Source organism: Cervus elaphus, chromosome 7, assembly GCF_910594005.1.
Source record: "Cervus elaphus chromosome 7, mCerEla1.1, whole genome shotgun sequence".
Lineage (NCBI taxonomy): Eukaryota > Metazoa > Chordata > Mammalia > Artiodactyla > Cervidae > Cervus > Cervus elaphus.
This window is the reverse complement of record NC_057821.1, coordinates 10,123,202-10,136,490: the sequence shown is the minus strand read 5'-3', so window position 1 is coordinate 10,136,490 and position 13,289 is coordinate 10,123,202. Positions and strand designations below refer to the sequence as shown.

At 38.1% G+C, this 13,289-nt stretch overlaps 1 protein-coding gene across 1 annotated transcript; it reads right to left on the bottom strand.

Annotated features, from left to right (window-relative positions):
- Positions 1-2,067: 2,067 nt before the first annotated feature.
- On the bottom strand, positions 2,068-13,070 carry SNRPC (small nuclear ribonucleoprotein polypeptide C). The gene is made up of 6 exons (XM_043907224.1): positions 12,979-13,070; positions 12,586-12,628; positions 8,781-8,889; positions 6,512-6,601; positions 5,037-5,141; positions 2,068-2,415 (listed from the first exon to the last, which is right to left on the bottom strand). The coding sequence occupies exons 1-6, from the start codon at positions 12,984-12,986 to the stop codon at positions 2,291-2,293; spliced, it is 480 nt and encodes a 159-aa protein (XP_043763159.1). The 5' UTR covers positions 12,987-13,070; the 3' UTR covers positions 2,068-2,290.
- Positions 13,071-13,289: the final 219 nt, after the last annotated feature.

Here is a 13,289-nt window from a genome sequence, read left to right as displayed (position 1 = left end):
AAACCTAGATAGATACCTGTGGGCTCCCTGTATATCCACAGGCTCTTTACCCTGGACCTGACAGAGCCATCCAAACCAGAAACTTGCTGAGTCACATATAAGCTCAACTGGCAAGGTTTTCCCTAACAAACCCTTAAGCCTGCAGAAGATTTTAAAAACAAATGTAAGCTATAAAAGACACACAAACTATCAATTTCTGAGACTTAAATCCTCCTTAAAAAGATGTGACAATAAAAAACTAAAAAGCAACAAGTACTCCTGGCAAAAGCTCAGACTAAGAAGCTGACTTAGCTTCTACAGAGGCTGAGCATAAAGATCGTCTGGCTGTAAGAATCTAATCTCTTTCTAATCTCTTGTTTACCTAGATGTGGTGGTTTATTTGCCTAAAGTAGCTTTTCTTCAAAATATTCACAAGTTTCTACGAAAAAAAGCAATCAACCTATCGTCATTTAACTTTCTAGCTACAAATCTTTTAAAAATTATGAACACACACACATATATACAGTTGTATTCTTGAGTATAATAGATCCTAAGACAGAGCTTGCCAAACCCACTGAATAATCAAAATTTCTTAGGGAGCCTTCTCAAAACACAAATTTCCAAAGCCCTAAACTAGATACGTAGAATCAAAATCTGGGATCTTTTTTTTAGATCTTTATTGAATTTGTTACAATGTTTCTTCTGTTTTATGTTTTGATTTTTTGGCCACAAGGCATGTGGATCTCAGCTGCCTGACCAGGGCTTCAACCTGCGCCCCTGCACTGGAAGGGGCAGTCCACTGGGCCACCAAGTCCCCAAATCTGGAATCTTTACTTTGGGAAAGGTCTTCTGTAATTCTGATCACCAGCCAGTTTGTAAACTGTTGGTTTAGGGCACCCTCTGCCATAGCATCACATTTAACAATAGCCTCACATGGCAAAGGTGGCTTTTTTCAATAGAGAATGATTCAAAATCCAACAGATACAAAAAAGCGGCAAACCTTTCTCATTCATCCCTGTCCCCTAGCCATTCTTTTACTTTTTACAGTCAACCAGTATTTCCAGTTGCTGAACTGTGCTTCCAGGGATCCTTTAAGCACACACAGGCATATACAGGTATTTCCTTTACAAAAGGACAGCAGCAAACAAGACATTGTTATGTGAACAAACCAAGATTCGGGACAATGTGTATCTTGGAAATCTTTCCCTGTCGGTTCAGAACTTCCTTATTCTATTTCAACATGCACGGAATGTGCCACAATGTGGATGTTAACATCTTTGATCAGTCCCCTCTCATCAGACACCAGTGTGATTTCCAGTTTTTTGCTATAATCTTGTACACATGTCATTTCATACAAGTCTATCTATAGGTTAAATCTGTTCCCTGAACTTGGAAACGCTAAGTCAAAGGACACAAGTACTGTAATTCTGAGTGATACTGCCAAACTGCCCTCCCCGGAGGTTTTAACAATGTTTACTCCCACTTGTAATATGAAACAGGAGTTTAGATTTTACACTAAGCTGGACAGTGGCAATGGCTTACTTTCTAGATGCCTCCCTGAAAATATCCTCCTTTTATAGCCTGGTGACATAACAAATGACGTTCTCAAGATACCTTCTGCACAATGAAAATCTGCCTAAGTTTTCTATTACTAATAGAGAATTTTCTATATGAAGCCCAAGAAAAAGAGGAGCTGAGTGAAGGAGAAGCTGAGGTTAAGGCAGTTCTTGGCAAGCTGACATGCACTCTCTGTGAAGCCTTTTTCCCTACTTCAGCATAAAAGAAGTTTATGCTTCTTTTAAATTAAACTTGTCCACTTACTACACAAAGTATTATTAATGTGAAAAATTAACCAGGTGCTCTTTATTATTTTAATCGACAAAAGCTCTACAAGTGTTGGATTTACCAGTTTTTGCACAAGCGAACTTTACTAAATAAAGACAAGGGACCCCACAGGGACCCACTCTACAGCTAAGGGAAACAATGTCAGGCAGAGGGCATGCTGAAGGGAGAATGAGCTAGAGAAAGATAACAGGAATCTCTGTTATAATACAAAAAGAACACAGAAGGGAGAAAAAAGGGAACACATTTTTAACTAAAAGAGTTGACAATTTTATTTTCACATTTCACAATACAAATGAAAATTGTTTCTTCTGTCCCACTACTTCCCTCCAAAACTACTCTCTCTGATAGAAAGGGGGAACAAGTTTTCCTTGTCATGCAATTAGAAAACACCCCGAGTCACAGCACCATGATCTCCTGGTGAAGTACAAGTAATATAAAACTGATATAAAGAGGCTCCCCAATCTCCTTATCTGTCTGGTCGGGTCATTCCTGGCCGGGTGGGCACCATCATGGGACGGGCAGGAGGTCTCATCATTGGGGGCCCGGGCATCATTGGCATGTGGCCTCCCATAGGCGGCCTCATTCCAGGAGCTGCAGGCAAAACAAAAAAAGAAAAAAAGAGAGTCAAAAATACTACTTATGAGAGCTTGATGGGACTTCAATTAAAGACAAAAAAGTAGCCCCCCCTGCAAAATGCTGGAAAAAAGACATACTTGACAGAAGAAATGCAACAAATCCATCACATCTGTAAATTACTTAGACATTCTCAAACAAAAAACAAAAAGGTCAACACAAGAACCATATGGGAATCATGATCTAATGATAGTAAGGGGGAAACTATTAATAGATTGCTTTCCAGAAATCACCAGGGACTAGTTCCCTAAATTGACCTTTTTTCTCACTCAGGGAAATTCTCAGCTAAGTCACATGTTACTCAGTCAGCTCTTTTAATCACTTCTATCCACCATATAACCAGGAGCTAGTTCATGAATGTACACAGGCACAGAGGACAATCTTACCACTAAGCGTTTGTTCGGAGTTGTAGGAAAGGTGAGCAGGAGGCCCATGCTGAGAACCTGTTAGTAACCATACTTAGCTCAAGTCAAGAAAAATAATAGGCAATAATGTGATTTATAACAATTAGCACACACACACAAATCTGATTTTTCTAATGCATTTCAGAAACTATAAATGAATTTTTTTTTAAGTGTCCCATCAATATAATTAATACCAGCCAAATAAATGAGCCAGGGAAGGGAGGGCAAGCAGACAGGTGAGGGTTGGGAAGGAACACAGGCAGCTTCATGGACTGGTAATGTTCCACTTTCTCAGCTGGGTGTTGGGTTCACGATATTAATTATATTATTATGCCTCATAATTTTCATGTTACGTAGCTTCTTTTTAAATATCAGATTTTACCTAATTATTTATTTTCAACTAAATAATTTTGATTAAAGGCTTATAATGATTCAAGAGAAAACTATATTTAAAGTTGAATATAGCCTTATCACAAAAAGCAAAACACAAATATATGCAAAAACACAAAATCCAACAGGTACAGAATTTACTTTAAGATAAATTTCAGCAGAAACAGAAAATATTAAACTTCTAAATATCTTATTAAGACTCCCTCCATAACCTAACCTGTATTCAGCATAACCTGTATCAGTTTCTTAGAAGAAACTGATCTAGGCCAAAGACTAAATGAGGCCCCTGAACACTTGTTTACTTCAGTCTCCATAGTGCATTAAACCTTAATTAGTTGTCAGCAATGGCAACTAATATGTCTTGTAACTATCAAGTATTCCTCTTTACATCTTTTTTTTTTTTCTTTTTACATCTTTTTATTGTGGAAATGTTCAAACATACACAAGCAGAGTAAAAGAATATAATGAACATCCATGTACCCATCAACCAGCTTCAACAATTATCCACCCGTAGTCAACTTTATCTCATCCCCACCCATTCTTATCCCTGCCCACTCCCCAACTACTCAATTATTTTTAGTGAAATGCCATACTTTATTATTTTATCCTGGCTAAAAATAACAACAAAATACTCAGGCAAACTAGCAACACCACGCCTGTATTCTCAAACGTCAAGCACACATGGATACTGAGTTCTAGAAGCTTACTTTACATGAGTCAAAGCATTTGCCAATTCACATCCCTAACCCCTCTAGGAATCTGAATTTGTGACCCCAATTTAAGAATGTAAAAGACATCCGAATCACTTAGACTGTGTTCTGGATTTACAAGCCAGTAAGGCAGAAATTTTCCTTATCTAAACTTTCCCCCCCTAAATGACACCCACATCAAGCATACTGATTGCTTCTAACCAGGAAGCTACTATATTGTCTTAACAGTTGGGGTGTAGGCTTCTTATGTCAGTTGTATGTACTCTAATTAAATAATTTATTCTGCAAACCAATGAAATACAAATACAGAAAAAGAACTGTTTCTGTAAAAACTATGCTGATTACTAAGAAAGACTCAGGCAAATCATCCGCCCAATGTACTCACAAATTTGGTAGGCGAGAAGATCATAAAAAATAGGAACTAAACTGCCTCACAAGGTCTCTAACCACTTCAAAGAAAAATGAAACTAAAGTTGGTAAAGGATGCATTATGAGTGTGGCTTACTGGTTTATGCAAGAAACATATGATGTTCCAGTCAGTAGATTTATTCTCAAAGCAAAGGCCCTGACCGCATATCAGAAAACTACAAATCAATGTACATTTATGTTTATGTTAAAATCAAATGTTTGAGGTATAAGTTTTTTTTCCCCCCTTCTGAATAAAAAACTACCAGGCCTAAGATCTTTTTCATAATTACTAATTAACCCACTTAACCTGAAAGATTAAAATTAGCAATAGGGGGGCAGTTCTGCTCCAAAACAAAACTGAGGAAAGCAGCAGCCTAAGTATGTATCTACCCTTCTCCTCACTATAATCAGCCAAAAGTCAGGAGGGGCAGGTAAACCAGAGGGTCAGAGGAGAAGAAAAAAAGAGGCAGTCTTATCTTCCTTTCAGGTGCACAAAGTCTTTGGATACCATCCAATCACACTGATAAACAAAGTACTTCTTTTTACTATCACAGATTCACCAAATGTAATTTGTTGCAGTACATTTAGACAGCTAATTAAGAATTCTATTTAAATCAAAAGCTAGAACACAATGGAGCATCCAAGAAGGAAAGAGACCCAAACTTACCAGGCCCCACTGGCATCATCCCAGGAGGAGGGGGGCCCATCATCGGCATCATGGGAGGGCCCCCCATGTGAGGTGCAGGCATCATCCCAGGGCGAGGAGGACCCGCTGAAATAAAAAATGGGCCTCAGACTGAGATGTTCTTGCATATTAACAGTTTCTCTTTTTAATGAAATAGGGCTTCATGACCTGGCCCAAATTCTGCAAGAATTCTGTAATTTTTTATGATTTGTTTTATAATAGCTGGCTACAAAACTTTAATTATGTTATGACTAGAAACGAGCCTTCCCAAACAGAAGTGTAAAGTGAAGATAAGTTTCCCAAATTAAATTCCAACAGTTTTAAATTTTAAACTCTATACTCTATTAAAAAACAAAAATTGATCATCTTAAGCGACAAGTATCTCATTTCAATTTCAGGTCTTTTTTTTTTTTAATTCAAAACCTAGGTTTAAAAGAGTCTTTGGAAATATGATAACATATATGCAGAGATATTCCTGACTCTTTTACAGCAGCAACAATCTGGAACAACTTACATGAGAAACATACGTATGTTTCTTACATATCCAACAATAAGAAAATGGTGAGGTTAATTACGTACATTCATACCACTGCCTATTCTACTGTTAAGAATAATGGAGCTGAGTGCCAGCCAGCTGGGACAGACTAGGGAGAGAGATGACCTTAAGCTGCTGTGAGCCTGATCAGGTCCCAGGATGGCAAGATTCCAAGAAGGGGCTGGTGGGTCACTAACGGTCTAGCCTGCTTCTCTGTGTTTATATCCATGATTACTTACAGGACTGAATTTAGGTCTCTGAGTTCAATTTCAATCTGAACCCTTACAGGAAGGACAAAGAATTTAGGCCTAGTTATTCTATCTCCACCTGTCTGTTCTGCAGAAACAACAAACCTTCCCGAACAGAAGAATCCTTTGACCCACTCCTAACTATGCAATTTTTGTCTTTCTCAAGGTATATATATTGGTGTTAGATGGGTTACAAATTTGGGAGAGACTGAGGAGTTTATCAGCTGTTTCAGTCCTCCAGTGTTGCATTCATAGCAGTAAATAATTTAATACCTTGGCAATACCTCTTTATACATCAGCTCATAATCACAGGTACATTCAGAGCTATCCATTGTATCTGTCTCAGACCCACTTGAGACCTAGTAATAGTGCAATAAGAATGTAACACTAAAGATATTTCAGAAATTATACCACTGAAGCTGTCATCTATTACTGTCTATATATTCACCGATGCAACGGACATGAACTTGGGCAAACTCCGGGAGATGGTGAGGGACAGGGAAGCCTGGCGTGCCGCAGTCCACGGGGTCACAAAGGGTCGGACATGACTGGGTGACTGAACAACAACAACATTCATCTGATGAGCATCTGAAAGCCTACTGTGAGAGAATCTCACCACATCAAGGATAATCTTCCCAGTTACACCTAATAAGGTAAAAACTTTACAAACTTACGGAGACTGGGGGGAGGTGGGATCATTGCCCCTGCAGGAGGAGGAGCAGAGAATGGAGTAGGAGGTATCTTTCCCTGTTGAAATGCAGCAGCTTTGGAGAGAGTAAATAAAAACAACAGTGAATAAGAATTCAACAACCCATTTAATTACTAAAATAACCACGTTCTTTACAATCTTTAAAGGTCCCATTATTTCACTCTAAAAATCTTTCATCTAGCATTACAACACCATGGTCAAACTCAACTTTAAATACTCACCAGCTAAAACTGCAATTAACTGGTTTACTGATCTGGGTTTTTTAACCAAGTTTTATTTCATCAGCATTCCTATGGCTAAATAACTATGAGAGACTAATTAACTGTGAGTGAAAACCTCCCACCTATAAATGTTTTACTGATGAGAAGCAGTCATCTCTAATCTGCAGATGCAGTTTATACTCAATTTAAGCTGTTCAGTTTAATTTGAAAAATGTGTGATAAGTGCCCAGCGGCCAGGCTTTGTAAAATTTCAGTCCTTCCTATATATGCTCTCCTGCATCAAAACAATACACCATTTTGGTTCACCAGTTTTGAAATTAATGTACTAAGCTAAGAGATGTTAAAGAAACAAAGATTTCAAATTCAAAGCCAAGGGCCTGCTCTGAAGGAGATTATGATCTTTAAAAAAATGTCCGATACAATTACCGTTTAATTTTTCTCTCAGATAACATGAGGCCAAATGAAAACAAGAGAAACTGAAGACTGTTTATATTTGGAAAACAGTCATAAATAAACACTAAAATACACATGCATAAAGTCTATTCTTGAATATGACTTTCTCAAGTCAGTGCAGTCTGCAGCCCAGACACGCCCCCATTCCACTCCACCCTCACTAGTGCAAAGGAGGTCAAATCACTCAAGGAGATCACTGATAATTCACGAAGACCAGATGCAAAAAATGACCCTGAGTAGAGATTTATGAATAGCTATTCACAAGCCCCCAAAGAGCCTGTTCTCTCTAAGGGATCATATCCCCCAATAAAGGCTTTTCCAACCAGGACACTTCCCACATCCTGTGCAGGACAGCCTGCAAAGACTGAAGAGGGAGTGGCAATGTCACTGGCTCAGTAGCGGACTCAACACAACCATGAACATCAAGTCCATCCCCAAGGGCTCACTTCTTCTCCTCTAAAAGTTTTTCATCAACAACATTTACTCATCCTTACAATTTTTTCCCAGATGAGATAATTTCTGAGATTTGTCCCATAATAATCCAGGAGGGGAAAGGAAGTAGATGAAGGTATCTGGTGGCTCTCAACAAGGGGCAGTTTTGTCCCTGTAGGGACACCAGGCAGCGCATGGAGATACTGGAAACTGCTACAGGCGGCTACTGGGTATAGGTCGGAGGTGCTGATGAACAGCCTACAGTGCGTGAAGAGCCCCTGACAAAGAACGATCAGGCCCCAAATATCAACAGTGCTACGTTAGACAACTTTGGTATAAACAAGACAATGCTGCAGCTGAATGATACAGGCGTGGCAGTCACAGGAGGTTCTTTCTTTAAAGTTCTCCTTCTCCTGAGCTTAAAATTTTTCATGACAGTCTTGCTTTAAAAAAAAAAAAAAAAAAACACACCATGATCAAAGTCCACATTTGCCTGCCAGCTGTGGGTACGATGAACAATTAGAAAAGGCCATGTTTCAGATACATTAGGATGATCAAACATAAAAATACAGTATCTCTTTCTGGCAGTGCTTTGTACCTTACCACCCCAAACAACAAAAATGTTCCTAATTAAACAAAACGAGTATAGCATGTACAGCAAGAGTCCAAACCATACCCAGACTATTCTGTCATATCAGTTACTTCCTTTGTGACCAGTTATCTTTGTCAGGACAGGAAGAATAAGTCTCTTCAAAGAGAACTACAAGCTCACCTCTACCTTTTCACACTGTAATAGGAAAACCAATCTAAAAATTACAAATCACAATAAAGGAGATTATAAATTTGCTACAAAATCTGGTCCACATCAAGAGAAGCATTAGACTACTCATTCTTCTCTACCCAACTTCCTAGTCTAACCAATATCTGATTGCTCTAATGTCAAAAATTAATATTAATGTTTTCCTATATCCCCAGGAAACCAACGACCTTCCACTTCTTTTATTCAGCACATCAGAATGATCCTATTTATCATTCAGAATGAGCTGCTTCTCTGAAAAACAACAGAGACACAGGGACAAGAAAGAATGGGACCATTCTACCCCACCAGAACAGGAGACTGCAACGTACTGGTTTTGTCAATGAGGCTCTGAGCCTGCTCTTCCATCCATTTCTGATAGTAGTCTTTCACATTCTCTTTGTGCTTCCTACCACTGCAGTGTGTCTTTCTCACAGATGGCTGTAAAACAAAAACGTAGTTATCAGTCAAAGAAACAAACAATCCGAAACCAGAAATTTTCTGAAGCCTTACCTTTTTGTAGGTAGCCTCACTACCTTTGACAGCTTTAGCTGGGTGCCAAAGCATCACTAAAAACATTTTCCAGCGATGTACGGTGGTAATTTACCTACTGCATGTGTTATCTAAACCAGGGCCCAGCTACCTGACTTTGTCTATGGAGAGTCTACGTCTTCTCTCCACAACAGCAAAGCTGAGTAACTGCAACAGAGACCGTATGGCCCACAAACCTAAAATAATTAAAATCTGGCATGTGAAGAAAAGGTTTGCAATCCACTGATTTAAAACACAGTATCATTTTAGTGCCCTTTCTTAGGTTATTCTATGGAAAATCAATATAGCTTACATACATTTAAATAACAGTTTATGGAAATATGGTCTTTTAAAGGACCATAGTTACTTCACAACATTTCAGTGGGTTTTAAAAAATAAATTTTTTTTATTAATATAATTTTTTTTTAAAGAAAAAATTTTTTTTAGAAATTTAAATTTTTTCTAAATTTAAAATTATTATTTATTTTTTATTTATATTTTATTAATTTTATTTTTTTAATTTATTAAAAAATAAAATAAGAAAAGAAAAAAAATGTGAAGTAATTAGCCTCCCACTAATAAAAAAATTAAAAAAATAAAATAAAATAAAGGACCATAGGTCTAGAATATAGATTCTATGTGAATCCCTCACAGACCTTTAGCTCATCTAACAGTTTTCCTGAGATAAAACTGACATAAGAAACTTCACACACTTAACCTTTTAAGTTAACACTTATTTAACTTTTACTACATGCCAGACACCATGCTACGTACTTTACAAGTAGTGCCTCAATCTCCATAAGACCACAGGTGCACAATACAGTGAAATACCAATCAGAAAGAATGAACTGCTGATATATGCAATACAGACAAATCTCAAAACCATGCTGAGCAAAAGAAATCAAACATACAGAGTATCTAAGCCTCCATTCATATAAAGTTTAAAATCAGTAATAATGATCTTTAGTCATAAAAGCCAGATCAGTCAGGGTCGGGGTGCACAGGGACTCACTACAAAAAAGCACAGGAGAACCTTCTGGAGTGACGGAAATGTTCTATGTCTTTATGCATACAGCAAGCTGTAATCATCTGACAAATCATCAAACTGTACACTTAAAATATATGCATTTAACTGAATATATGTAATTCAATAAAATTGATTTTAAAAACCACAAGGTTATCATCTTCTATTTATGCCTAAAGATGTGTCTCAAAACACATGGTAAGTAGCAAACCAAGGCCTGGAATCCAGATCGCATTCAGATGCACCTCATGACTGCCTTCCTCCCTCTTACCTCCCTTCACGTGATTGCTTCAGCCGTAGCAGATATGACCACTGTCACATGAGCAGAAACTGTGTGTATCTCAGAAACTGGTGTATATCTCAAAATATTAATACCATTCCCTGTCTCCCAGTCACTGCTTACACTAATACCACAATGATGCCTTAAGCCTAATAACAAAATCATGCCTAAGAACCAGCAAAAAGCACTGAACCTTCTATACATTTCAAAGTCCACCACAGGGACTGCTTCAGTCACCGTGGAAACTTATTTTCACAAGGTATCATGTTAGAAAAACAGTATTATAGGGATTCCTGACATGTCTTATAAAGAGGTATTTATTATAAAGAGAGATTTTTCCAGTTTCTGAGTTCTAGCATTAGCAAGCAGAGTGAGTATATGACAAAATAGCACTGGAAAATGGTAGAAAGGCATAGCGTCCCACACAAACTTCAGAAAATTACAACGAAGGGTTTGACCTAGAGAGGGGGTTAGGGATACAAAAACAAAACAAAAAAGACAGAGCTCTGTAGGCAAGCTACTACTAATACCAAATGACTGAGAGGGCTCCTCCAATCTTTAATAATATAATACTTACAACTATTATTTCTTTAGGAGGAAGAAATACATATTCCACAAATCTATTAATGCTGAATTACAGCTGACCATATGTTAGAATTCCAAATGAAATGACAACAGAGAAATCAATTAACTTCTTGCAGCTACTATTCATGATGGCATCATGATTGAGTTTCAGTTTAATCAGTTCTCTGATTAAAAAACTTGAGAGCTGCAATTCTCAAGGTGTGGCTCACAGACACCATTCAAAGTGCAAGACAGACCAGTGAGTTTTAATGTTAAGAGCACTTGACATGGTTTAGATTCCAAACTGCAACTAACTATGTGTTGAGTTTTGGTGCAGTAATACAAGAATATTAAATATCCACAAATGTCTCAAAACAGTATTAAAGTACTCCTAGATCCTACATACATGTGAAGTTGGATTCCTCATATACTTCAACCAAAACAAAGTGTGACAGATTTAAAGTAGAAGACAATTAAGTCAGATGTTACAGAAGACTCCAAAAAGGTTAAAATGCCATTCTTCACACTAAATTTTTTGTTTTGGAAAATAGCTATTTTTCACTTTTAAAGTGTTACTTCTGCTGTCCTTACCTTAAATGAATTAATATTTTTAAGTAACCTCAAATACAGAAAATTTTAATGGAGATAAATCATTTAACCTACCATCCAGTAATTCCTAAGAGTGTAAAGGGACCGTGAAATGAAAAATTTGAGAGCTGATGGCATAGAAGCTTTGGAGTTAGACTGCTTGGCTCATCTTCCACCTCTATACAACTTAACGGTTTTCTAACATCCAATTATTTTTCCACACTACTTCAGCTTCCCTCTCTGTAAAATGGGAGATAATACTAACTTCATAGGATTATCATGAGCATTAAACAAAATGACACTGTAAAGCATGTGGAACACTGCCTGACACACAATATTCAATCTTAGTTGTTGTTATTATCTGTTAATTCTTTTTTTAATCAAAATACTCTCCTCAAAATGTAGGCATTTCTTTCCAGTTTAGTCAGTCAAACACTTGAGAGCCTTGACACAAACAAATATTAGAACCTCAGGACATTTTCCTAGAGGTTTTACTTGTCACAGACTTTTTTCTTCATCTTTAAACTTGCTAAATAAAGCTTTTACTATTGTGGATCTCCACTGAAAACACTGACTGATGGAAGATATAACTTTGAATTATAAATACAGTTACAGGAAGGGTGGAAAACAAACACCCCAAGTAGTTTCTTCAAGCAGTAGCCCTTAAACCTTAGCGAGATGAAAAGCAGAAATTACAAAAAAATTTTTAAATCTAATTTATTACATACAAGGCTTTGCTTAGGTTTCCTTTCATTAAAAAAAAAAAAGTAACAGTTTTATTGAGCTGTAATTCACAGGCCATACAATTTACAAATAAATTTCAAGTTACAAAATAATGGCGATATTTCCCTTCAGTTGTACAATTATCTATCTTATACATAGTAGTTTAAAACTCTTAATCCCTTATCCTATCTTGCCTCTCCCCACTTCTGTCTCCTTACTGGTAACCACTAGCTTTTCTCTGTATCAGTGAGTCTGTTTGTTATACACATCCGTTTTGCTTCATTTTTTTGGTTCCACGTATAAGTGATAAAAAAGAGTATGCTTCTTTGACAACCTTATTTCACTAAGCATAATACTCTCTGTCTATCCACGTTGTTGCAAATGGCAGGCATAAGGTTTTTTGAAACTGAAAAGAAACACTACTTACAGAGTCATGGGTGAGGTATGTGTCGCAGTAGTCACAATAAAATCTGGAAAAAGGGGGGGAGGTAAAGAAAAAAAGAGAAGATGACAACCAGTTAACAGATGCCCATCAGAGCTGCTATTCACTGAAGCTGAAATATAAAATAAAGTAAAAGACCTATTCACTATATGAAGACCTCAAACAAAACGTTCTGACACAAGTTAGGCTTTTTGGCTGCCTCTGCGGAGTCGACCTCCGCACTCGAAAAGGAGTAACGAGAAATCCGGGTCGTCCGTCCTTCCCCTGACCCGCTCGCTCCCCTAGAGGCTACCGGAGCCAGAGCCCGCTCAGCGTTCCCCCGCAGGGAGACAAAAAGTAACCGTGGCCGCGAACACCCAAGTACAGGCCCTCACTCACTTAGGCATGTTGCTCCACAGGCCGTTAGCAACTCCGTTCCGCGCCGCCTGGAAGTGACGCGTTCAGTCAGGGCCGACGCAGCGGAAGTGACGAGTAAAACGCGACTTCAGAAAAATCCAATCCCAGTCATCCAATCCTCCAGCTGCGTTGCGCAGGCGGTAACTTCGTCGTGGGCGGGGAGAGGGGCGGGGCTTGTCCTGCTCGTCCCTTCACCTAAATGCGGGTGGAAAGTGGGGGTACCAAGAGTCGCGGCGAGAGGTTCAGTGGTCTATCTCGAAGCCGAGATTCTCGATCTTCCCGGAAGTATGTTC